The sequence below is a fragment of the Ceratotherium simum genome, chromosome 1 (genome assembly GCF_057802395.1).
Source record: "Ceratotherium simum simum isolate JZ-2026a chromosome 1, ASM5780239v1, whole genome shotgun sequence".
Classification (NCBI taxonomy): domain Eukaryota; kingdom Metazoa; phylum Chordata; class Mammalia; order Perissodactyla; family Rhinocerotidae; genus Ceratotherium; species Ceratotherium simum.
The window spans coordinates 62,003,340-62,026,109 of NC_141900.1; the positions used below are offsets into that span (position 1 = coordinate 62,003,340).

Sequence of the window (22,770 nt, forward strand, 5' to 3'; positions counted from 1 at the left end):
CTTTCGTCTTCCTTTCCAAATGGACATTCATATCAGTGTCTAGTAAATGTATTTAGGGGAAACATTTCTTTACACCAATCAGAGGACAGAAAAGAAAAGCTTCTGAAAAGGAAAAGCTCCGTTTTCCTTCGACTTTCTCAGCTCCTCCATTGCAGCCTCAGACAAGGCACAAATTATCTGCAATTCTGTGGGCGTCCCCTGCATTTAAACCGACTTCCATCTCCAGGTAAACGCAAACAGGGACTTCGAGTTGCCCCTGATTCCCTGCAACCCGGGACGCCGCGGATTTCGGCCCCGCGCTGTGACGTCACCGGGCTCGCTGGCCGCGGCGCGGGTCTCAGGCTCCGGTGATTGGCCGGGGCCCATGACGTCACGGGCCGGGGCGGCCGTGGGCTCGCGAGGACACAGGGATGCTCCGGGTTCGTTTGTAAAAAAGGTGTGGGGGGACCGGAGGAGCCCGCGCAGCGCCGGGCCCCCCGCCGCGCCCCGTCCCGCCGCGCCCGCCTCCAACCGCGCCCGGCCCGCCCGCGCCAGCCTCCCGGGCGGCCCGAAAGGGGGCGGGCGGGGAGGCGGGGCGGGGAGGAGCCGGGCGCGGCGCCGCGCCGTCCCTGGGCGCCGCCCGCCCCGTTACACACAGCATGTAAACAGTCCCCGCCGGGAGGAGCCCCGGCACCGGAGGGAGCCCGCGCTGCCCGGCCCCGCCGCCTGCCCCAGAGCCCGCGGAGCCGCGCGCTGCCCGCCCGGGAGGAGGGCGCCCGAGGAAAGAGGAGGGCGGGCGGGCGGCGCAGGGAGCAGGAGGCGGGCGGCGCGAGCAGAGGCTGGGGGAGCGGCGGGCGCGGCGGGCCAGGATGGATTTCCAGCAGCTGGCTGACGTTGCGGAGAAATGGTGCTCCAACACGCCCTTCGAGCTCATCGCCACCGAGGAGACCGAGCGCAGGATGGATTTCTACGCCGACCCCGGCGTCTCCTTCTACGTGCTGTGTCCGGACAACGGCTGCGGGGACAATTTTGTGAGTGCCTGGGGGAGGGAGCGCTGCAGCGCGCGGGAGTGTGGACGCGCGGCCGCCTCCCTGCGCCCGAGCTCCCGCACGCTGGGGAGGCTGTGGGGCGCGAGGTGGGGGGCGTAACCGGCTCGCCGCCGCGCACTCCGCTGCTCCGCCGGGAAGCCCCCGGGCCCGGTGCGGTGGTGTCAGCGCTCCGGGTGGGGCCGGGTGGGCGGCGGGCAGGGGCGCCCTTAGGATCTTGGGAGCCGGGCTGGGGCGGGCTCTTTCGAGGACGTGACCCCGCGGCTAGGGCGCGGTGCTCCGCTTGGAGCATCTCCGGAGTGTCTCCGCGTCGCACCATCACGGACCGGGGCGCACCGACCCTCCTGCAGGATCCGGAGTCCGGAGCTTCCAACACCCAGGCGTCCCGGTCCGGGTGAGGAATCCCGTTCCCTTTCCAATGCGCAGACACAACTCCTCGAGTTGTCCCCGCGCAGGAGAACCTCCCGTCCCCCGTGTTAGTCCCCGCGCTGCCTGTTTGGACACAAAGCCTCTGCCCACACTAAACGATGCCCCATCTCCTGGACCTTCTTTGCGGAATTACACCCCGGATCTTAAAAACGCACGCGCGCGTGCGCGCACACACGCGGGCACGCCTATCCCCCTTTTCCTCCTGTGCTTCCATTGCGCCTCTGTGAGCTTCCAGTGAGGTGTGTGGGGCCCGAGCGGGTTCTGTCCCGCTGAGGCGGTGGCCGGGGCCCTGCCAAGCCCTTAGGTTTTCGCAGATGAGGAATTCTCCCTCCCCACCCCGCCTCGGGCTAGGAGGGACCGGGACCTGGAACTGCGGTGTCCAAATCTTGGACTTTGCATCCTGCGCCCACCTGGGATCTTGGCGCTGGCAGTTTAGGAAGGGGATGCGGAGGGCAGGGGAGTTGAGGGGGGAGGTGCGGAGACTGGGCGAGGATGGCGCTCCATGAAGTGTTTGTAAGGACGGGGAAAAAATAATGGTCCCCAAATGTAAGATGGAGGCGGCCGTAGGCTCGGGTTACCGTGTGGTCGCCGGCTTGAGCCGGGAGCTGGCGCTGCTGCCGCCCGTGCGGACGGAGGTGGGGTGGCGCCGAGGCGCGGCCTGGCGCAGGCTCCTCAGGTGGGGGCTGGGCCGAGGTCCGGGACGCCGCTCGCCCCTGTCACCCATGGGAAGTTCACGAAGGAGTTAGAGACGGCAAGATCGCCTGTCTTGGTCCGGGAGAGGTGAAGGCGTGTGTATGACTTGCCAATAAAGCATGCCCCTCCGGCCACCTCCACCTCACCCCGCAGAGGAGAAGAACCCATCTGGGGCCCAGCTGTGGGATGCTCTAGAAGAGGGACGGCCTTGGGTGACAACCAGATTAGAGTTCTGGCTGTGTGACTCTGGTCACATGCTTTCCCCTGAGCTCAGGTTACACATCAAAAAAATGGGTATAATGCCAGCGCCCAGGTGATGGGATAGAAAAGGCACCTAACAGTCTCCACTCACAGCAAGCGCCCACAAATTTGAGTCAGAGATCTGGAGTTCCCCAGAGTTTAGCGCTTGTCTCTTTTTTTTGAAGAGCCTCCATTTTGTCACCTGTAAAACGAGGTTAATCAGAATGTCTCCATCACAGGTACTTGTGAAGAGCAACTAAGCTATAAATAGATGTAAGAACACTGTTAGCTGTAGTTAAAATAAGGAAATGTGTTGTTATTGAGAGGAGTGGGAGATCATTAAAAAGGGATTTGCTCCACTGTAAAAGTGTGAGAAAGCCCCAGAATATAGTGGAAAGGACACCAGGGTCCAGCTAACTGCGAGGGGGTTTGATTAGGAGTCCCTTCTAGCCCTGGGCTTCCTGAGCCTGTCAGTGGCCTTTCCCCTTGCTTACTATGTGACGTAGATAGATAGGAATCACTCCTGGTTCTGGGTTTTATGGGGGAGAGTTCCACACAGCCTTCCTGCTGGAGACATACCCAAAGAAATTACTCCAAGGAGAATAAGTGGGTGGAGAAAATGCAAAGCTATTCTCTGGCCTTGATTGTGTATATCAAACCATCATTCAGAAACATTCTGTACATCAGGCCTTTTTCAAGGCCACCTGTATGAGTAAAATGCTTGAAAGTAGTCATTCACCCACAATGAAAAGAAATAAATAAGGAAGAAAGAAGATGGTGGGAAAAGTAATTCCTTGGGTAAACTGGAACTTTCTCAAGGTTTCTGGAGGCCATAATGGACAAGATGCCAACCACTGGAGTTTTCTTAGCCCAGACCTCTCCTGGAATCTGTCCCAGGCCAGTTTTGTCAAGCTGCTGTTTGCCTCTACTAAAGGAACTCAGGCACAAAGTAAATGTCCTACCTCTGTTCTTTTCTTTTCCCCCGGAAAATCTGTTAGCATTATAAGAAATTTGAGATGAGTGGAATCCCTGTAATCTGAAGGATTTGTTAACAATAAGAATGTTTACATAGCGTTTCTCAATTTACATAGTGTATTCACATCATTTGTTCATTCAGCAAACATTTATTGAGGACTTACTTTGCACCACGCCAGGGCTACCTGGAATACTGATAGGGTCTCTGCCCTGGAGCTCCTGTGGCCATTCATCCCATCTAAGAGGCAGTGTGCATAGTGGTTAGTAGTGCACAGACTCTGGGGTCAAGCTACTTGGCTTTGGACCCCAGCCCCCTATGTCTTAACTGTATGCCTTGGAGGAAGTTATTTAATCCCTCTGTGCCATGATTTCCACATCTGTAAAATGGGGATGATAATATTAGTACCTTCATAGCAGGCTTGTTTGGAACAGTGCCTAAAATGGGAGTGATGGTATTAGTGACTCTCCAGCAGAGCCCCACACAGCTGTCACTCTGGATCTATTTAAAATATAATCCAGGTTTTGTCTCCACCACTCCCCACCTCACCTAAACTGACTTCCCAGTAACCCCTGTGTCCTCACCCTGGCTTCAAGCCCCCGCATGATCTGTCTCCTGCCACCTCTCTGACCTCGTCTTGGACCATTCTTCCACCTTGCTTACTATGTTCCTGCCACACTGGCCTTCAGACATGCCAAGCTCATTCCTGCCTCAGGGCCTTTGCACTTGCTGTTCCCACTGCCTAGAACAGTCTTCCCCCATATCTTTACATGGCTAGTTCCTTCATACTATTCAGGCCTGGGAGAAACCTTCCTGACCACACACTCCCTCACCTCACCCTCTTTCATTCTTATCATGGCATTCATTAGTACTTGCTAGTCTCTTTATTTTCTGCCTCCCTGACTAGACTATAAGCGTCATGAGAGCAGTGACCTTGTCTGACCTATTCATCACTGTATCCCAGCCCTTGGGACAGTGTCAGACACGTGATGGGTGCTCAGTCCATGTTTGTAAGAATGAATGAATGAATGCATGACAGTCTAGTGTAGAAGACAGATGTTAAATTTCAAGAATGACAGCTTCAAAGAATGATAACAACTAACACTTGTGTGCAGTTTACTATGTATCAACCCTGCTCTAAGCACTTGGCGTATATGAACTCATTTAATCTTTGTTTAGCTTTTTTTTTTTTTTAATTTTTTGTTTATTGCAGTAACATTGGTTTATAACATTGTAAAAATTTCAGGTGTACATCATTGTACTTCTATTTCTGCATGGACTACATCATGTTCACCACCAAAATACTAATTACAACCCATCACCACACACATGTGCCGAATTATCCCTTTTACCCTCCTCCCTCCCCCCTTCCCCTCTGGTAACCACCAATCCACTCTCTGTCCCTATGTGTTTGTTTATTGTTGTTATTATCTACTACTTAATGAAGGAAATCATACGGTATTTGACCTTCTCCCTCTGACTTATTTCACTTTGCATTATACCCTCAATGTCCATCCATGTTGTCACAAATGGCTGGATTTCATCATTTCTTATGGCTGAGTAGTATTCCATTGTGTATATATACCACAGCTTCTTTATCCATTCGTCCCTTGATGGGCACTTAGGTTACTTCCAAGTCTTGGCTATTGTGAATAACGCTGCAATGAACACAGGGGTGCATGTACCTTTGCAAATTGGTGTTTTCAAGTTCTTTGGATAAATACCCAGCAGTGGAATAGCTGAATCATATGGTAGTTCTATCCTTGATTTTTTGAGGAATCTCCATACTGTTTTCCATAGTGGCTGCACTAGTTTGCACTCCCACCAGCAGTGTATGAGAGTTCCCTTTTCTCCACATCCTCTCCAACACATATTGTTTCCTGTCTTGTTAATTATAGCCATTCTGATGGGCGTGAGGTGATATCTCACTGTAGTTTTGATTTGCATTTCCCTGATAGTTAGTGATTTTGAACATCTTTTCATGTGTCTGTTGGCCATCTGTATATCTTCTTTGGAGAAATGTCTGTTCAGGTCTTTTGCCCATTTTTTAATTGGGTTGGTAGTTTTTTTGTTGTTGAGATGCATGAGTTCTTTATATATTTTGGAGATTAAGCCCTTATCAGATGTATGGTTTGCAAATATCTTCTCCCAATTGTTAGGTTGTCTTTTCGTTTTGTTGATGGTTTCCTTTGCTGTGCAGAAGCTTTTTAGTTTGATGTAGTCCCATTTGTTTATTTTTTCTATTGTTTCTCTTGCCCGGTCAGATGTGGTGTTTGAAAAGATGTTGCTAAGACTGATGTGGAAGAGCGAACTGCCTATGTTTTCTTCTAGAAGTTTCATAGTTTCAGGTCTTACATTCAGGTCTTTAATCCATTTGGAGTTAATTTTTGTGCATGGTGTAAGGTAAGGGTCTACTTTCATTTTTTTGCATGTGGCTATCCAGTTTTCCCAACACCATTTGTTGAAGAGACGAACTCATTTAATCTTAGTGATCTCACAAGGTACTCTCTATAATTACCTCCATAACTTTCCCACGGCTAATAAGTGTAGAGCAACTTGAACCATAGTCTGTCCTGAGAACATAGCATCACAGGAGTGACAACTGCAGACCCAGTTCAGACTGTGGGTTCAAGGGCAGCTTCTTACTGGGCCTCACAAAAATTCTGTGAGGTAGGTGTTATTATCCCCATTTCATAGGCGAGGAAACTGAGGCTCAGTGAATTTAAGGCACTCATCCAAGACTGTACCACTAAGCCCAGAGGCCTGTCCTTTTCACCGTGCGGAATGTCCTGCAGGCAGGATCAGGCCAGCAGCTCCAGAGGCCTCAGAACAAGGACTTCTTTTTCTTCCCCTCTGCTCTGGCAGCTCCTGGGTCCCTTGTGCACTGTTTGCCCTTCTCGCTTCCCAGGCCATCCTGTCCATGCCATCCGTTTCCCAGCTGCTGCCCTTATTTGGGCCTCTTTCCGTGGACGGCCTGCGAGGTCAGGTCCTGGGCTAAAATGAAGCTGCCAGTGCCCCATGTGTGCTGGGAGGTCAGGCGCCTGGCTGCCCTGCCTGGCCCTACAGGTGTGACAGGGAGGGAGCTGAGAGCGCACACAGGTGGCTCCCTCCCCTCTTCTGCCAACTCAGAGGCCCTGAGGGCTCCTGTTGGGCTTGAAGAGTCGGTTTTGGCAGCTCTAATGGACCAGACGGGCAGGGGCACGTGTGCTCGTGTGTGTGCACTCCCGGCACGGCAGCGGCAGCTGCCTCTCCTCCTTGTCCTAGGCCAGGAGAAAGCTCTCTACACAGGGCACTGCCCCGCCCTCCCTGTGCCCGGGCACTAACGACTGGAGGAGGGGAAGACTCCCTCACTGTCCTACTTTTTCTGCCAACCCATCAAAAACATGTTTGGATCTTGTATAGTTTAGTCCCTCCTCAGTACAAACACAAAGATAGCAGTTGTCATAGTATTAAAGAAAAAGGTTTTATTTATAGAAGGACTATGTGATTTAGTTCTATATGTGTGTATGCCTATGTATATATTTTTCCCCCATTTTTGTTCTAGGCGTGTCTCTCTTCTTAACCTTGTGATCGAATAACCACCTTTTCATTTTGGAGAAGAAAATATAATGTGTTTAAATGAGATTGCATCATGTTTATACGGTGGTATAGTGGAGAGAGCACTTTCTTGTCTAATTGAAACTCTACCCTCAGTTTCCTCATCTGTCAAGTGGGATAATCATCCCTATGTTACATTATTATTGTGAAGATTAACTGGGGATTAGTGGTGGACGGTAAAGCTTTCCACAATGGCTGTGCCTTATTCATATAGAGAGATTATTTCAGGGAAAAAGATATGTCCTTCACATACCCATGGAGTGGTAATCCTGAGGAGAGAAAGATTCTGCTAATATGAGTTCAGATAACTGGGAATAAACACTTACTGGGTCCCTGCTAAATGCGAGTCCACAGGTTCTCTCCTGTAATCTTTGTACCCATCCTGCGAGTATTATTACTTTCTGTGACTTACAAATGGAGGAGCTGAGGCTCGGGTTGAAAGCATGCACACCTCTGTGGAGTCCTGGCTTTGCCCTTGGCTCCCTGTGTGATCACAGACAAGTTGCTTAACCTCTCTGAGCCTCAGTTTCCTCCTTGGTAAGACAGATCAGTGGTTGACACGAAGAGTGGTTCGTAGGTATGGCCGGCCATGCTCTTCCCACTCTCTGCAGAGATATGTTGGGTGGCATGGGATGGCTTGTAGCTTTTACCTTCTTCTACCATCTCTTCTGTGGACAGCAGGCAGGTTTGGATTAAGCTGCACCAACTTAAAAGGGACTCCTCAATAATGATGACAGCAGATAACCCACATGTCAGTACTACAGTGAGAGTGAGACCCACGGCAATGGCCCTTTGACTCGGATAACTGAGTCCAGGGAGGAGAAACGGGTGTGTTCCTAGCTCCCCTGCCACACCCGCACTCTGCCTGCTCCCCTGCCACCCCCGACTCTGCCTAAGCACCAGGAAGTCATGTGCCATCCCCAAAAGTGTTAAAACAGTAGGAGCACACAGACTGCTCAAAAAGATGTTTGTAGGATTGAATTACCTTAATGATCTAATACCATTTTTGGATAAGCTGGATGTTCTCATCTACACTATAGAAAACTGAAAGGTGCTCGTTTGCCTGTTTGCAGATGACATGGTTATATTGTCTTAGGCTGGGCAAGCTTTGACAATAAACTCTGGCCCAACTTAATAGCAGAAAGAAGGGTTGCAGATGGCCTGTTCTAAATCACAGTTCTCACTGTGGATTTTGAGCTCCTGATAGGCAGGAATCTATAGGAAAGAGTAGGCTGCCCAGGGTAGTTACAGCATGGGCCACTTCACCACCACCCGTGCTGTCCTGAGATTTGGAGTTGGTTTAAGTCAGTAATGACATTAAGACTTTTACATGTAATGCTCACCCCGACGCCCCCGTCCCCAAATATGTAGTTAGTCAAAGTTCTGCTCTGGTTCAGGTTCTCAGAGTGTGGTCCCAGCACCAGCTGCAGGAGCATCACCTGGGAAGTTGTTGGAAAGGCAAACTCGCAGCCCCACCCTGTCAGAGACTCCAGGGATGGGGCCCAGCAGTTGTGTTTTCAAAAGCCTCCAGGTGATCGTGGATGCAGGCTGAAGCTTGAGCACCATTGCCTTGCCCTCCTTCCTGAAGCCCTTCCGTGGCATTTCTCCTATTACAGCAGGTGAGGTCTGCCATCTGCCTTAGCCTAAGTACCCTACTGGAAAGTCAATACATTCTGTACCTGGATTTATATTTGCCAGGGAGTTACATTGTTCAAAGCCACAGGTTCTCTGACTGCTGCTGTAGTTTTTTCATGGCCAGAGTGGGTGTTTGGTTACACATGCTTCAAATACTTTCCAAGTCGAAGTCATTGTGGCCACGCCCTGTGGTGCAGGCCTCTGGGTCTTCATCCCCCATTTGTCTTTGTACGAGACTAGACCCCAGATCCTATTTCCAGGAGCTTCAGCCCAGCCACCAGAGGTTCTCTCTGCCCTCCCCTGGTTTTGGAATGGGCCTCTCTCCTTTTTCTGAGAGGTAACCATCCTGTCCCTCAACCCCTTGCCTGCTAGTTCTGAAGAGCTGGTCTGTTTTGTCTGTGGGCGCTGCCTCTAGAAAGTGATGGAGGCAGATCTGTGTCCCGTTTGTAGCAAGTGGCCAGGCCCGTTAACCTTGCACTGTTTGTCCTAATCTCACTTGGTTTTATCTTTTCTTTCCATTGTTTCCCCTTTGTCCCTATTTTCCCAACTGCAGACTTACTTTTTATTTCATCTTATTTTGTATTCTGTGGATTTTTGCTGACTGCCTTGATTGATTTTGGAAGGAAGCAGTTTCAATAAATAAAACTGAATACTTTTTGTTATGAGATACAATGGATATGAAACAATTAGCATTAATTAAGTGATGTCTTTTAAGTGGCCATGTACACCTAGGTCTGTCTGATTCCAAACCCCCTGCTCCTTCACATATCATATGGGCACAGAGTCAGTAAAAACTTTTAAACCCACAAAACCAACATGACTGGGAATCCAGGGTGAGTTAGACAGCCAGATGAAGGAAATTTAGGCAGACTAGACAGAAGGCCCTTTAGCAGGTGTTAAGTCTTTCCTCAATGTAGTCACAAATCAGCAACTCCAAAAGTGGAGTAATGAAAACTATGGCATGAACAATCTTCTCGTGAGGTTAGAGATGCCCCAGAAACACTGAATTAAAGAAACTGGTTACGAGGCAGTGGTGGATACACTGCAATTCTGTTATTGTTTGAGTGGTAAACTTTCCTTAGTTTACTTTGTAATTTAAAGTTCAAATGCACTTTGAAAAGAATGGGTATACAAGGTTTTCATAGATACCCCTACTTCTGAATTACCTTTAACCCGAGTTGGCTTGGATGGTGGTCTCAGTGAAATCACATTGGGCGTCTGATATGCTCAGCATGTGACCTTAGCCTTGTGGCAGGTGGAAAGCCCAACCCCCCATTCTGCAAATGCAGAAGAGGAAAGAGGGTACTGATGTCACCATTTATTGAAAATCCACTGCGTGCCAGCCAGACACTTAATAAACTTTTTCCTTTTTCTCTAATCTTCACAACAAGTCTAGGGAAGGCAGGCTTAAAGTTTTCTATAATGTGGTGCTAGATGTTAATCCCATCTTTAACTTGGATAAGAATTTGAAATACACTGGAACTTTTTAAAATTTGAGTATGAAAATGGGAACTGAGCAGAACTTACATTAAAATGGGACTTGATCGTTCTTGCTAAATCCCCACTGATTAAGAATCAAGTGCAATAATGGATATAAAAGCACTTTGTACTATTATACTTTTGTACAATGTAAGAGACTATTGCATAAATGGCATTTCAGTGGCTTGACAACTTTAAGGGTCTCTAGTTAATAGGGAATCATGTTTGAGCTATTCACTAAAGTTAGAGAATCTAGAAGTTATCTTTGTCAGGTCAAGGTGGAAGCTACTCTAGAAGTCTCCTGGAATTAGAGCAGCATGTGTCGGAAATGGACCTATACATCTGTGAAACACAGATAATTAGCGTGTGAAGATGGCACATTAGCACCTAGTTAGGTCTCTCTTGGATCTGAGCAGTATTTTAAGACTATAGATCTAGTTCTTGGAAATGCTACCATGAGAAGGAAGGAGGTGAAATGTGTTTACTGAGTGATGGGCATATAACTTTCTGGGGCGATGCCCTAATGGTTTGTATTAATAGAAGGGAACAAGTATGTGCTTGACATGGACCATTTCTCCAAATAGATCCTGTCTCCTGCCTGGTCCCTGCTTCCTGCTCTCGTCTGCCACATGTCTTCCTCTCTCCCATGCCTCTACACTTTTTCACCAGTGTTGAGCTGTCATTGATCAACCCCTCTAAACATTCTTGGTACCTGAGATATACCCTGATGTTATGCTGGTAGCCCAGTGCCCCTCCCTGCTCACATATGCAGAGCAGGGGGCTTCTGCATCTAGATCTCTCAAGCCTGTCTCTTGGGCCTATTCCAGATCCTTGAACATTTATGGCAGAGACTTGTCTAGTCTTAAAGATGTGCTAAAACCCATATCCTCAAGTGAAAAAAAATATTCGTCTAGCCTTAAGAAAAAATAAAACCTAAAACCAATCTCCTCTTGGTGCATGTTAACATTGTGAAGTGATGCTTGGGTATGATGGCTCCCTTAAAGCATTTTAATGGAAGGTGAGATTTCAGGAGTCTTTGTTTCCCAGTGACTTGTAATGACTTTTTTGTGTGTTCTCCTAAGTTCATTTCATTTTGAAGTAAATTTACCCTCACCCCCACTTTCAGGCCAATCTGGGTAAAGAATGTCTTGTTCCAAGTTAGTGGTTACAAACTATGCTTAATTAATCCTTCAGCCAGCAAGTTAAGGATCATACAGGCTCTCAGTTTCTCCTCTCTCCTGTTTTAAAACGACCCTTAGTTTGCACTAGAAGGAGGGCAATGGAAATCATGGGTGGGGGACTACCAACCCCACTGCCCATTTTACTCCATATGAGCAGATCTCATGACCAATTGAGCAGGTAAGATTACGGACCAAAAGCATGGGGATTTTCATAGGGTCTGCATTTTCTCATCCCCGTCAATGCTAACAAATCAAGAGTGAATATATGAATTTTACTCTGGAATGGAGGCCTTCTTCAAATTCATGTAATTAAAAAAAGATAATTCTTGGCTTTCTGTGTCTCACACCAAGTATAATGACTGTGTATCTTTGTTTTCTCCTTCCCCTCGCCTCTGGGCACGTAGCACGTGTGGAGTGAGAGCGAAGACTGCCTGCCTTTCTTGCAGCTAGCACAGGATTACATCTCCTCCTGCGGCAAGAAGACGCTCCATGAAGTCTTGGAAAAAGTCTTCAAGTCTTTCAGACCTGTAGGTGCCTGCTTGGCTTCTAAAGCCGTCTTGTTTTCTACAGTGATTGTGCTTTGAATAACATGGATTGTGAGGAAAGTGGGCAAAACCTGGGATGACTAATTGTTTTTCTCTGGTCTGCCCTGTGGCTTAAAGATAGCAGCTAGTGGAGGGAGGCTGAGGGTGGAGAGGGAGGGGGACTGGGATGTGACACAGCTGTTTGTTGCAGGGAAGATGGTTATTTCTAGCATCACTTGAGTTAAGAATCTGTGATAGGGTGGGAAGCAAACAGAGCCTTTATAAGACCACTGAGTATTCCTGTTCTCGTCCAGCAGATCTAAAACCAGAATACTTGGAGGTGCTTGGGAGGTTCTCTTATAATAGGCAGGCCTATATTTGGGGAATTTCCAGAAGACCATATAAAGGAGTTACCTCCTTTACCCATTTAACCCAAGTTACCCTTTACCCATATATCTGTGGGTATGGAGAAGGATGAAATTGGATATAGGTTCTATTCTTTTCTCTTTTTATAAATTCTCTTGTAGAGAGCTGGCTCACCCTCCCCACCCACCCACCACCGGAGGATTTAGGAAATCTGTATGTCTGTGGCTATGTGACAGTTTCTTTTCATCCTAGCTGAAAAACTTGTAAAATGAAGACTCGCCCCTATTTTGTAGATTACCTATTTCCCTTTATCTTTATTGGAAGATAAAGTCAGATTACCAATGTCATGACACTTCCCCCAAGTTCAATTCCCCACCCACTGTAAATACTCTACATGGTGAGTGATATTTGCTCTAGAATATCTATTTATTTCTTTTTCAAATCTTTTAAAATGATATCTACTTCTCTACTGAAATTTTCAAGCTTGTGTCTTATTTCTCTGAACATAGTAGGTTTGGTTGCGTAATAGACTGTCTGATATTCCAATATTTCAAGGTTTGTAAGTCTGTTTTGTTGTCTTTTGTTTCAACTGCTTCTCACTCCTGGTATCTTGTTTCTTTGTGTGTTGGATTATCTCTATGTGCTGGTTATTGTATTTGAAAATTTATATATAGGAATAAATTGAGGCCTAAGATGATGGTACCTTCCTCCAGAGAGGATTTTTATTTGCTTCTGCTGGGGCTTGAGGGCTCTCTCAGTCTGAGACCATATTCAAACAATTTAAGACTTGTGGCTCTTGGGACTCTCCAGGTGGTGACAAGCCAGGTCTGGTTTCTTCTAGTTCGTCCTTGTCCTGGGAACAGTCTTAGTCTGTTCAGGCTGCTATAATAAAATACCATAGACTGAGTGGCTCATAAACAACAGACATTTATTTCTCACAGTTCTGGAAGCTGAGAAGTCCAAGATCAGGGTGCTAGCAGATTTGGTGTCGGGTGAGGGCCCACTTCCTAGACAGACGGCCATCTTTTCACTGTAACCTCACATGGTGGAAGGAGAGAGATATCTCTAGCGCCTCTTTTATAAGGGCACTAGTCCCATTTATGAGGGCTCTACCTTCAAGACCTAATCACCTCCCAAAGGCCCCACCTCCTAATACTATCACCTCGAGGGTTAGGATTTCAACTTACGAATTTGGGGAGGACACAGACATTCAGACCATAGCAAAGGGGTAGGCCTTTGAGGTCCCAGCTTAAAATGGGGGTGGTTTATCACAGTCTGCCCCTTTGGAAGACCCTGGGTTTGACTTTGATCCCCCTAGCTCTTAGAGTAGGCCAAGAATGCAGTAAAGTTGCTAGCTGTTTTTTCTAGGTCAGCTAATGCCCTCAGGACAAAAGCAGCTTTTTATGTTAGGTTTACTTCTCTAGGTTCTAATTCTTCAATATATTTAAGAAGGCGTTTTTCATATTTAATCCAGCTTTTTTAGTTCTCTGCAGAAGAGTTGGTCCCAATCATTTAATTCTCCATTATAAGAAATGGAATTTCAGTGGCTTTTGTCACTTGTCTTGATTTGTATCATCCATCCAGCCAATTCATTTTTTTGTTGTTAATTATCTAAGCCTGTTTGGCTCATTCAAAATAGTTTTTTGACTTAAAAATATTGGCCTATCCCACTTTCATTCATTAAATATGTATTTACTGAGGACCCACGAGGCACTTGGCACTATTACTGCTCTGTTCTGAGCACTTGAATCAAACAGCTTACATTTTAGTGGCAGGGAAGACGAGATAAATAAGTACAGCATATAGTGTGTTAGTGATGAGTGCCAAGGAGAAAAAAAATAAGTCAGGGAAAGGGGGTAAGAAGTGTCAGAGGTACTGAAAGCTTTGACTCGGGGGGCAGGGAAGGCTTCTCTGAGAAGGTGACATTGGAGTAAAACTTGAAGTAAGGTGTGAGCCACCAGGAGATGTAGGGGAAGATCCAGGTAGAGAGAACAGCAGATACGGAGGCCATGGAGCAGGAGGACACCAGTATTCGAGGACAAGGAGGGCTGGTGTGGGTGGAGGGGGCAGGGGGAACAAGAGAGTCTGGGAATTTCAGGGGCTTGCCGGTCACAGGAGGACCTGGGCTTTTCCTCTGGTGTGATGGGGAGCCACTGGAGGAGTCTGAGCACAAGAGGGATCTGACTTCACATTTTGAAAGGCCCCTCTGCCTTTGGGCTGAGAATAGGCTGTGCGGGGAGGGTGGGAGCAGGGAGACCAGCGAGGAGGAAGCCGTTGCTGTCATCCAGGCGAGAGGCGGTGGGGCTTGGACCCGCGTGGGGACAGTGAAGGTGGAACAAAGGGGTCAGATTCTGGAGGTGCCTTGAAAGTAGACGTAGCTGGGCTTGCTGGTGGATCGGAAGTGGGGGATGAGAAGAAGAGAGAAGACAGGAGGACTCCAGAGTTCCTTGTCTGTGCAACAAAAGGAGTGGTGGTGTCATTTATTGAAGTGGGGAAGGCCACAGGAGGAGAAGTTTGGGGATGATGCTATCAGGAGCTCAGTTTTGAACATGTCAGTGTCTGAAATGCCTGTTGACATCCAAGTAGTGATACCAAGGTAGACAAAATTTTTAAAAGGTAGATTCCCCCAAATCTTAACCAGAAAAAAAATATTAGCAAATGATACGCACATTGCAGCTGGTTTCCTCACAAGGGTTCCTTTTATTAACCTGCCAGCTGGTTCTCTTTGCGTGGGCATCATCTCTGGTGGTGAGCAAAGTACCGTAGAATTGACTTACCTGGAGAAGATGAGTTCCCACCAGAACTTGTTTTGCTGTTTTTCTTTACCATGTGGCTGTACTTCAGCAACCAGAAAGCCATGCATAAACAGAAAAACAAATGCAGTCCAAAACAGTCGAGATGCATAGCTGAAAGCAGTTGGATTAGTTGAATACTGTCTTTCATATCAAGCTGCTGTGTGTCACAGAGACACACAGATTTGATTTAATGTTGTTGGGCTTTCAGGATTCATTTCTAAAGCAGAGCCTTGCATGGTGGGCAGGCAGGATGCTCACAAGGTGAGGAGGCCTTGACCCAGTAGAGCACCCCTTCTGGTGGGGAGGTTTTTGCATGCTGGGCGCCTTCTGGCTGGGCCTCCTCTCTTGAGGAGAGGCTGGTGGGAGGTACCTTCTCAGGGTTAGTGAAGGTGAAGTGCACCCGGCTTTGGGTTTCTCTCCTTCAGAATGTGCCCCAGGTGGATGAGAGGGGGTGGTACAGACCAGGATGAGGACTGCTGGAGATCAATGGAAACTCTTACCCTCTGCATCTTCACCAAAGAGTGTGTTTCTTCCCACTGCCACTGTTGCTCTGTTTGTTTTATATAAAGAGCTTTGGCTTTAGAAATAAGATGCAAGAAGGGGTCTTGTTGCTATTGTAGTTGAAAGTATTTGTTCAAGTAACGCATATACCCAAATGCTGTAAGGTTATCAAGCAGATAGACTTCAGCACATCATTTCCCTGAAAACGTGTGGTAATCTGATCAGTTCATACAGCTGCTTTTTGTTTACAGTTGGGGAAACCACTGGAAGAATATGCCCTCATCTTAGAGCAGCCTCATCCGTGGCTTTGAATCCTTGTTCTTCCTTGGCCAGCCCTTCCCCAGCCCCTGCCCTGTGCAGTCTCTCCAGAAAGATAAGGACCTGTCTGTTGACAGCCGCCTGCTGCCGTTGGGGGCATCAGTGGAGCAGTCAGTTAACTTTGCTGGAGCCTGTGCGCTCCTGCATGCGTGAGCCGAGAGTGGAGTCATCCTCTGGCCTTCCTCAGCGGTCCTGCCCGAAGGCTCTGCACATGTCAGTGCTCTGCGTCTTTTGCCGTACCAGCTCTGTAGACCAGGTGCTGTTTTTCTCTTTCTCTTGTTTGCCTTCCCCCAACTGAAACAATCAATGTCACAGTCCAAGTCCACTCCCCTCGAGAAATCTGTTGTTGGATTTGAAAAGAAAAAAAAAAGTTATTCCTTTTCTTTTTTGCCATCTTACTCCTCCTCTTTTTCCTCTACTTCTGTCACATTTTCAACAAAATGTGTCGATTGTCTGCTCTCTGCCAAAGCAAGGCTTTGGAGAGTGAGGAGCAGGGCTTAGTGCCCAGTTGCTGCCCTCAAGGAGCTGACTTTCTTAGGAGAGACAGCCACAGAAACGTACAGAGAAACTCCATGTTACAAGACAGAACATTTATTTTGGTCCAGACACTCTGCTAGAAACGTGCAGAACAAGCGAAGGAGCTCCGTTCTCTGCTCTGCTTACTCCACTTTGCTGGGTCTTTGAGGAAGCAGTTCCTGAGAGGACATTAGTGAGCGTGTACTACAGGGTGCTGTTTATGGTCTCTCCCCAGTTATGTGGGATCAGGATACCACAGTGATGAGGCATTCAGGCTCTGTGGGCAGGCTACCTGGATTCAAAGCCCAGCTCTGCCACTTGCTGGCTGTGTGACCTCAGCCAAGTTATTTGACGTCTCTGTCTCTCAGTGTCTTCATTTGTAAAATTAGGAGACGTGATGATAGTTACCTTAGGGTTGTCGTGAAAATTAGATGACACATTTCTTGTTGGGTACTTAGTACAGCACGTTACACGTGATAAGCACTGAAAATGCTGGCATTGATATGGACGGGATGAGGACGCTAGGCAAAAGACTGTTGAGAGGTGAGCGGGACTTAGTGAAACCGTTTGTAGGACTCTTAGATTTTTGGTGGAGAGGGAAAACAGTTTGCTAAGTGGTTTCAATGCATGCTTACCAGAAGCATTTGGCTAAGGTCAGGGATCTTAAAGAGGTGTTGTTGGGATATTATAGTAAAAGTTTATCAGCGTTGGTTTTGGCAAAATAACAAACATCCATTCAGTACTCAATCCATCCAACTCACTGTGTTAGATGCTAGTGCTACCAGGAGGACGAATGGATGCTCTCATCCCCCTAGAGGGGCATATGACCAAAGAGCCTCTGGGTGACAGGGTTATGAGTGATATTTATTTTCTTCTATTCTGTATTTTCTATATTTTCTATGGTGTCACAGAGAACATTTATAATCGGAAACTATGTTGTGATTTTTTAAAAAGCTCCGTTGTCTACAATATGTCAGAAGGGCTCAGAATATCAGATGTGAGGAGGTTCATTGAGGCCCGAAGTGCCGGGCAGTGGCTTTGTTGAGGAGGTGGGACTTGAAGAAATGGCAGAGTCTTGATGTGCTCAGAGGGGCAGGAGGGCTGGCCAGGGAGGAAGGCCCATCTTGGCCCCTTAGCTCAGCGTCTTACAGATGTCCTGGGTGGGGGAGGTGGCTCAGCCCTGCCCTGGCCTGTCTGGCTCGTATGCCGTGTGGCCTCTAGCAGGTCATTCAACCTCAGTGTCCCCATCTTTAAAATGGGGGTCATGCCTGTTTCACTGTCCCATGGATTAGTGGGGAGCTTCAAAATCAGACTGAGAACACAAAGGACTGTCAGATCCCAGCCACCCTGCTGAGGGTCCTCTCAATGTCTGGCTCATAACTGCTGTTAGGAAATGCTGATTGGGTAGACACGTACTCTGTGGGTGCAGCTCCCTGCCTAGAGTGACCCACATTCCGCACACTCCAGGGGCTCCTAGCTTGTACCTAGTTTTTTTCCTTCGTGCTGGCACGTCAGATCCCAGTGGTACATGTATGCAGGTGGCAGTGCCCAGCAGGCCATCACTGCCATCCGTGAGCAGGTGGGTTTATCTGTGTCGTGTGAACAATAATGGCGTCAGAGACTTGATAAATGTGAATTGGAGAATTGTTGGAGTCCTACATTTTTCTTGCTCAAGTGGACCTCAGGTGATAGTTCCTGGTCGTCACATGACTGAACTAGGCCATAAAATAGTGGTTATGGATCTCAATAATGGTGATTGTACCATTTATTTTTTCCCCTCAATGTTTTGTATCTTTCATTTAGTGACGACTGACGGACTTTCCCCTGGTTAAAAAACAGTCCACAAGAGGAAAGACCTTACCATTTCCAGTTCAGCTGCAAAACCAAACCTTACCTTTGCCCTTTCAGATTCTCTCAAAACTTTATTTTATTTTCCTGGAGTGCTACTCTTCCTCTCTCACCAGCACCGTGGATGTTAGGGTCATGAGGCATCCGTTGCTGTGATGATCTGTGTGCTATTTTGGTTGATATTGCTTTGATGGCCCTACCTGGAGCAGGAGCCCGTGGTCCCCACGTTTTCTCGCCCTCATTGACCCTGGTCCCCTCCCTGGGGATGCTGTGTGATCCCATGTTTTTTCTCTTGAGAAGCAGAGACACTTCTTCTGGAAAAATGCCCGTAATTCTAGCTCACTGGCATGAGCAAGACGGATAGTTTCATCTGCCATTTATAGCTGGAGAGCCAGGGCTTACACCCCACAGGAAAACTCTTTATGACCCAGAAAAAGTCACTTCTTGGTTCTACTTTTCTAGTCTGGTCAAGAGCCTGGATGAAGAGAAGAATCTACCTGTGGGAAGCTGCCCCTGTGGGTCAGAAAGTCTGATAAGAAAAGATTATGCGCACGTGTGGGTTTTAATAAAAGACATTGAAAGTTGACAATTTAAGTTGATCATGGCCTTTCTTTTTTGCTCATGTTATGAACATTCAAACCCTTGTCTTTTTAGAAGTACCGTGGCCCCTAAACATAAGAGAGCATCTGCTAGTCTTGCCCGTTTGGGTCTTATCTCCATCTTGCCACCTACCTCTTTTTTCCCCTAGTATCAAGAAGACAGACTGACCAGGATCCTGTCAGAGGTTTCTTAGTACCAGTAGCATCATGGATCATTAAGATAAATACTGGCAAATTCCCCAAATGCTTTAGATGTCAATACTCAGAGTGTGGTTCCTGGCCCAGCATATCCCCATCACCTGGAACTTACTAGGATGCAGAATCTCAGGTCCCACCTGAGAACCACTGAGGCAGAATCTACATTTTAGGAAGATCCCTGGGTGAATCATATAGACACTAAAGTGTGAAAAATGATGCTTCAGTGAATCCTCTAGAAGGAGCTTACAGGGACCTCTGAAGCCACAGGGCACTTACTAGAAGCAGGAAAGCCTTGGCTGGTGGACCATGCTCTCCAAGGCATAGACGCCCCCTCCCCTTCTTTTATAAAGACACATCCGCTGTGCTGAGTGAGTGCCACCTTCAGAGACAGCAGATGCTAAGTGCCAACTGAATATGGCCTCAACTAGTTGACATCACTTTCCGAAACACCTGGAGTCAGTCCTACAGATGACCAATACTCCCTGGGGTCTGAAGAACTTTAATTCTCAAGGGTTGGCAGCTCTCCGTTTCCAGTACAAGCCTGTTTGGATGGGTGACCATAGATTATTCAAAGGAAGCTTGGTGGACAGCAAGACTATGGAAATGCCAACACTGTTGTCCAGAGTGAGCATAAAGATTTTCTTTCCAGTCAACTGAGAAAATTTTATTGAAGTAGGAACGAATGATTATAATAATCATGAGTAATTTAAATATGCCAGACAGGACTTTTTGGCCTGTCTCCTTTTCCTTACAATCATGTGTGGGTACAGTGAAAGCAAGGACTCTGGGATTCTTACCAGTCTGTTTGGACTCCAGTCTCTGATATGTCTTCTTGACTGTTAAAAATTTGGATCTAGAAGATAAATTTAGACTTACCCACCATAGATGGGAGTGGAGACAGTGGTGGGAATGCTGCATTGTTACATATCTGTGTAAGATCCTTTGGAATTCCAGGCAAATTCTAGTTCTTGTGCTTTTTCTGTCCTCTTCTGCGTGCTTCCAAATTGTACGTAACTCATAAGCGTAGACATTAGCATTACATATTGTATTTTTACAAAGGTGTATACCCAGTACAAAATATTGAAGCATCCATCTATGGGAACAGCACTGAGAGCTGGGAGGGAATCTCCTGGGTGGTCTGGTGGTTAGGCATATGAAGTCTGCAGTCTGATGGCCTGGGTTGGAGTCCTGGCTTTGCCACCTCCTGGGTAACTCCAGGCAAGTTACTCAGCCTCTCTTGGTCCTACCTGTAAACGGGGGATAATAATAGTACCTACCCCATAGGGTCATTATGAAAACCAAAGGCATTAATATCTGTAAAGCTGCTTAAGACGTTGCCTAGCAGATAGTAACTTAACCAGTATTAACTATTATTATTGAATCTGCAGTACGATGAAATTGGTTGCTTCAGTGGCATGCTGAGTGTAGTCCTGAGAATCAAATGAGGAGGCAGATAGAGTTGAGGTTCATATCTTCTTGCTTCCTGCAGTACTAATGACTGGTGACATGGTCCAAAAGCAAGTGCAGCAGAGGAGAGAGGGAGAAGCAGGGGCTGGCGGCAGTCTACTGATGCGGCCGTAACTGCCCTTGCATAACTGACTGCTTGTGCTTTCAAATGAGAAGCAAAATAACATAACATAACTAGATACATTTACGTAAGGCCTTACAGTTTGCCACCCAGGGCCACATTCCCTTTCTCATTTAATCTCCCTAGTTTCTCTGTGAGATAGAGCAGGTGTCACAGTTCCCGCTTTACAGAGGAGGACGCTGAGGTTCAGCAAAGGCAGTGGCTTGGCAGAGGTGCCCAACAAGAGCCCTGGCTGCTGGATGCCAGTTTCAGTGCCTTTTCCACACATCCTCTCAACGAATCTGCAGACTCTGAGCTGAGATGCCTTAAAAGTCCAGAAGCCATTGAGAACTGCTTCTCTTCTTTCTCCCTTCTGTAAGGGCAGGACCTGATCAGCTCTTGAAATAGCATCCAAACACTTCCTGCCAAAGGGAAGGGCCTCCCATGTGGCTGATGCTCTAGATCTATAACTACGTGCTTTGGATTCACATCGAAGTGAGGTAGGAAGCCAGGAAGAGGAGAGAGGGGAAGCCTGGTTTCATGCTTGGCTTGTTGGATCCCCATCTACAAGCCACGCTAGGTCCAGGAGAGAGAGGGTGTTGAGGGGTACCTGTGGTTTGGGTCCATGTGAATTACCTAAGTGTATTATGAGGAACAACCAATGGCACGTCCTTCTAGGACAAGATGGCAAATATGTAGATATATACCTCAACTGTGCTCTCTTTACCCATGACAGCCGTTGCGAATTAACCATGGTCTTTCCTTCTGAGCCTCAGAATCCTCCTGAACCCAGGGCTCTAGGCAGCCACTACCAGTCCGATTTGTTAAGTGAGGGGCAACCCATTGGCCATTCCTCTCTTAGGTATCCCTTCAGTGCAATGAGGAGTTACATTTATTGTTGAATTAATGCATCTTCTTTTGGCATTTAGTTGATTCTGGAGTTCTTCGTAGTGGCAACAATATTTATATTTTATCACCTATTTAAATATTACCACTCATTTGACACTTTTCACCTTGCTGTGTCATCAAGCAGCTCTTCAAATAAAAATTGAACACCAGGGGCCTGCCCCGTGGCATGGCGGTTAAGTGCATGCACCCTGCTGCTGGCGGCCCGGGTTCAGATCCCGGGTGTGCACCAACGCACCGCTTGTTGGGCCATGCTGAGGCGACATCCCACATAAAGTGGAGGAAGATGGGCACAGATGTTAGCTCAGCGCTAGTCTTCCTTAGCAAAAAGAGGAGGATTGGCATGGATGTTAGCTCAGGGCTGATCTTCCTCACAAAAAAAAAAATTGAACACCAAAATATGAGTCATTGTTCATTGTAACCAATGAAATATTGGGGAGCCTGGAGATTTTCTACTTTAAGTATCAAAACATGGCATCATGTTTTGTGAAAATGCCTTTTCTCTCTCTTTAGAGGCAAACTTGATCTTTTATTCTGTCTGCTAAGATATGGAAGGGAGGCAGTAGTAGGAGAAAGGGGCTTCTCCCTTCTCCCATGCACACAGGTTAGTACAAACTGTCTGGGCAAACTGAGATGCACTCCTCCTGCTCCACCGCTCCAGGTCAGCAGCGTCTCTTGGAGACAGCGGCAGCACTCAGCTCTAAGGGGAAAGCGCATGCCTGCAATTGGCTCTGTCCACCTTGGCAGGCCACATGCATGATATGACTAATAGTGCCTGGCAGGTGATTTTGTCCTGAGCGTGTTCACAGGGCTCCGTGAGACCTACAAGAATGGGGGTTCGAGAACTTCAGAGTAAAGGCGTTATTTTGATCAGGACTCTGCTTGTCCTTTCCTCATTTAAGCATTTGGGAGGGAGTGGGAAGAAGGGATGGTGGGGGCAGGGCACAGGGGAGGCAGTGCAATGTAAACAGAATGGTCCATCTTGTTTTGGTGTCTTAATGCAGTTAGTGTTTGGATCATAGGGCTGGTCGATGAGGTTGCCTGAAAGTGATTAATCAGGGGGCCACCATGTGAGAAAGTGCTTTGGCCCCGTGCAGACTGTAAATCTCGTGGGGGAGCTGTGGGATGGAAGCCCCGCCATCACAAGCAAGGCCCAGGAGCGCCCCAGGCCGTGGCTTCCTGCCACCACTAGAGCTTTTGGTTCGTATTGATCAGGCCTGGCAAATGGCACATAATCCCACTATCTACAAGTATACTGTGAAAATTTGGATCTATTTCACTGAAGTCTTTTTTTCTATGCATGTATATAAGTTTTAAGAAAGTCTGTATCATAATGAAAATGCAATTTTTATCATGTTCTTTTTACACTTATGAGCTTTT

General features: G+C 47.4%; 1 protein-coding gene across 2 annotated transcripts in view; it reads left to right on the plus strand.

Annotated features, from left to right (window-relative positions):
• The first annotated feature begins 593 nt into the window (after positions 1 to 593).
• MTURN (maturin, neural progenitor differentiation regulator homolog) overlaps positions 594 to 22,770 on the plus strand; it is a 28,343-nt gene continuing 6,166 nt past the window's right edge. The window contains exons 1-3 of one of the 2 annotated variants that reach the window (XM_087429151.1): positions 594 to 1,010; positions 11,657 to 11,779; positions 15,690 to 22,297. In XM_087429151.1, the coding sequence (XP_087285277.1) occupies positions 849 to 1,010; positions 11,657 to 11,779; positions 15,690 to 15,749 (345 nt within the window). In that variant the 5' untranslated portion in view covers positions 594 to 848 and the 3' untranslated portion in view covers positions 15,750 to 22,297. Of the gene's footprint in view, positions 1,011 to 11,656; positions 11,780 to 15,689; positions 22,298 to 22,770 lie in introns of those variants that run through there. The other variant, XM_004418868.3, reaches the window with a different exon arrangement.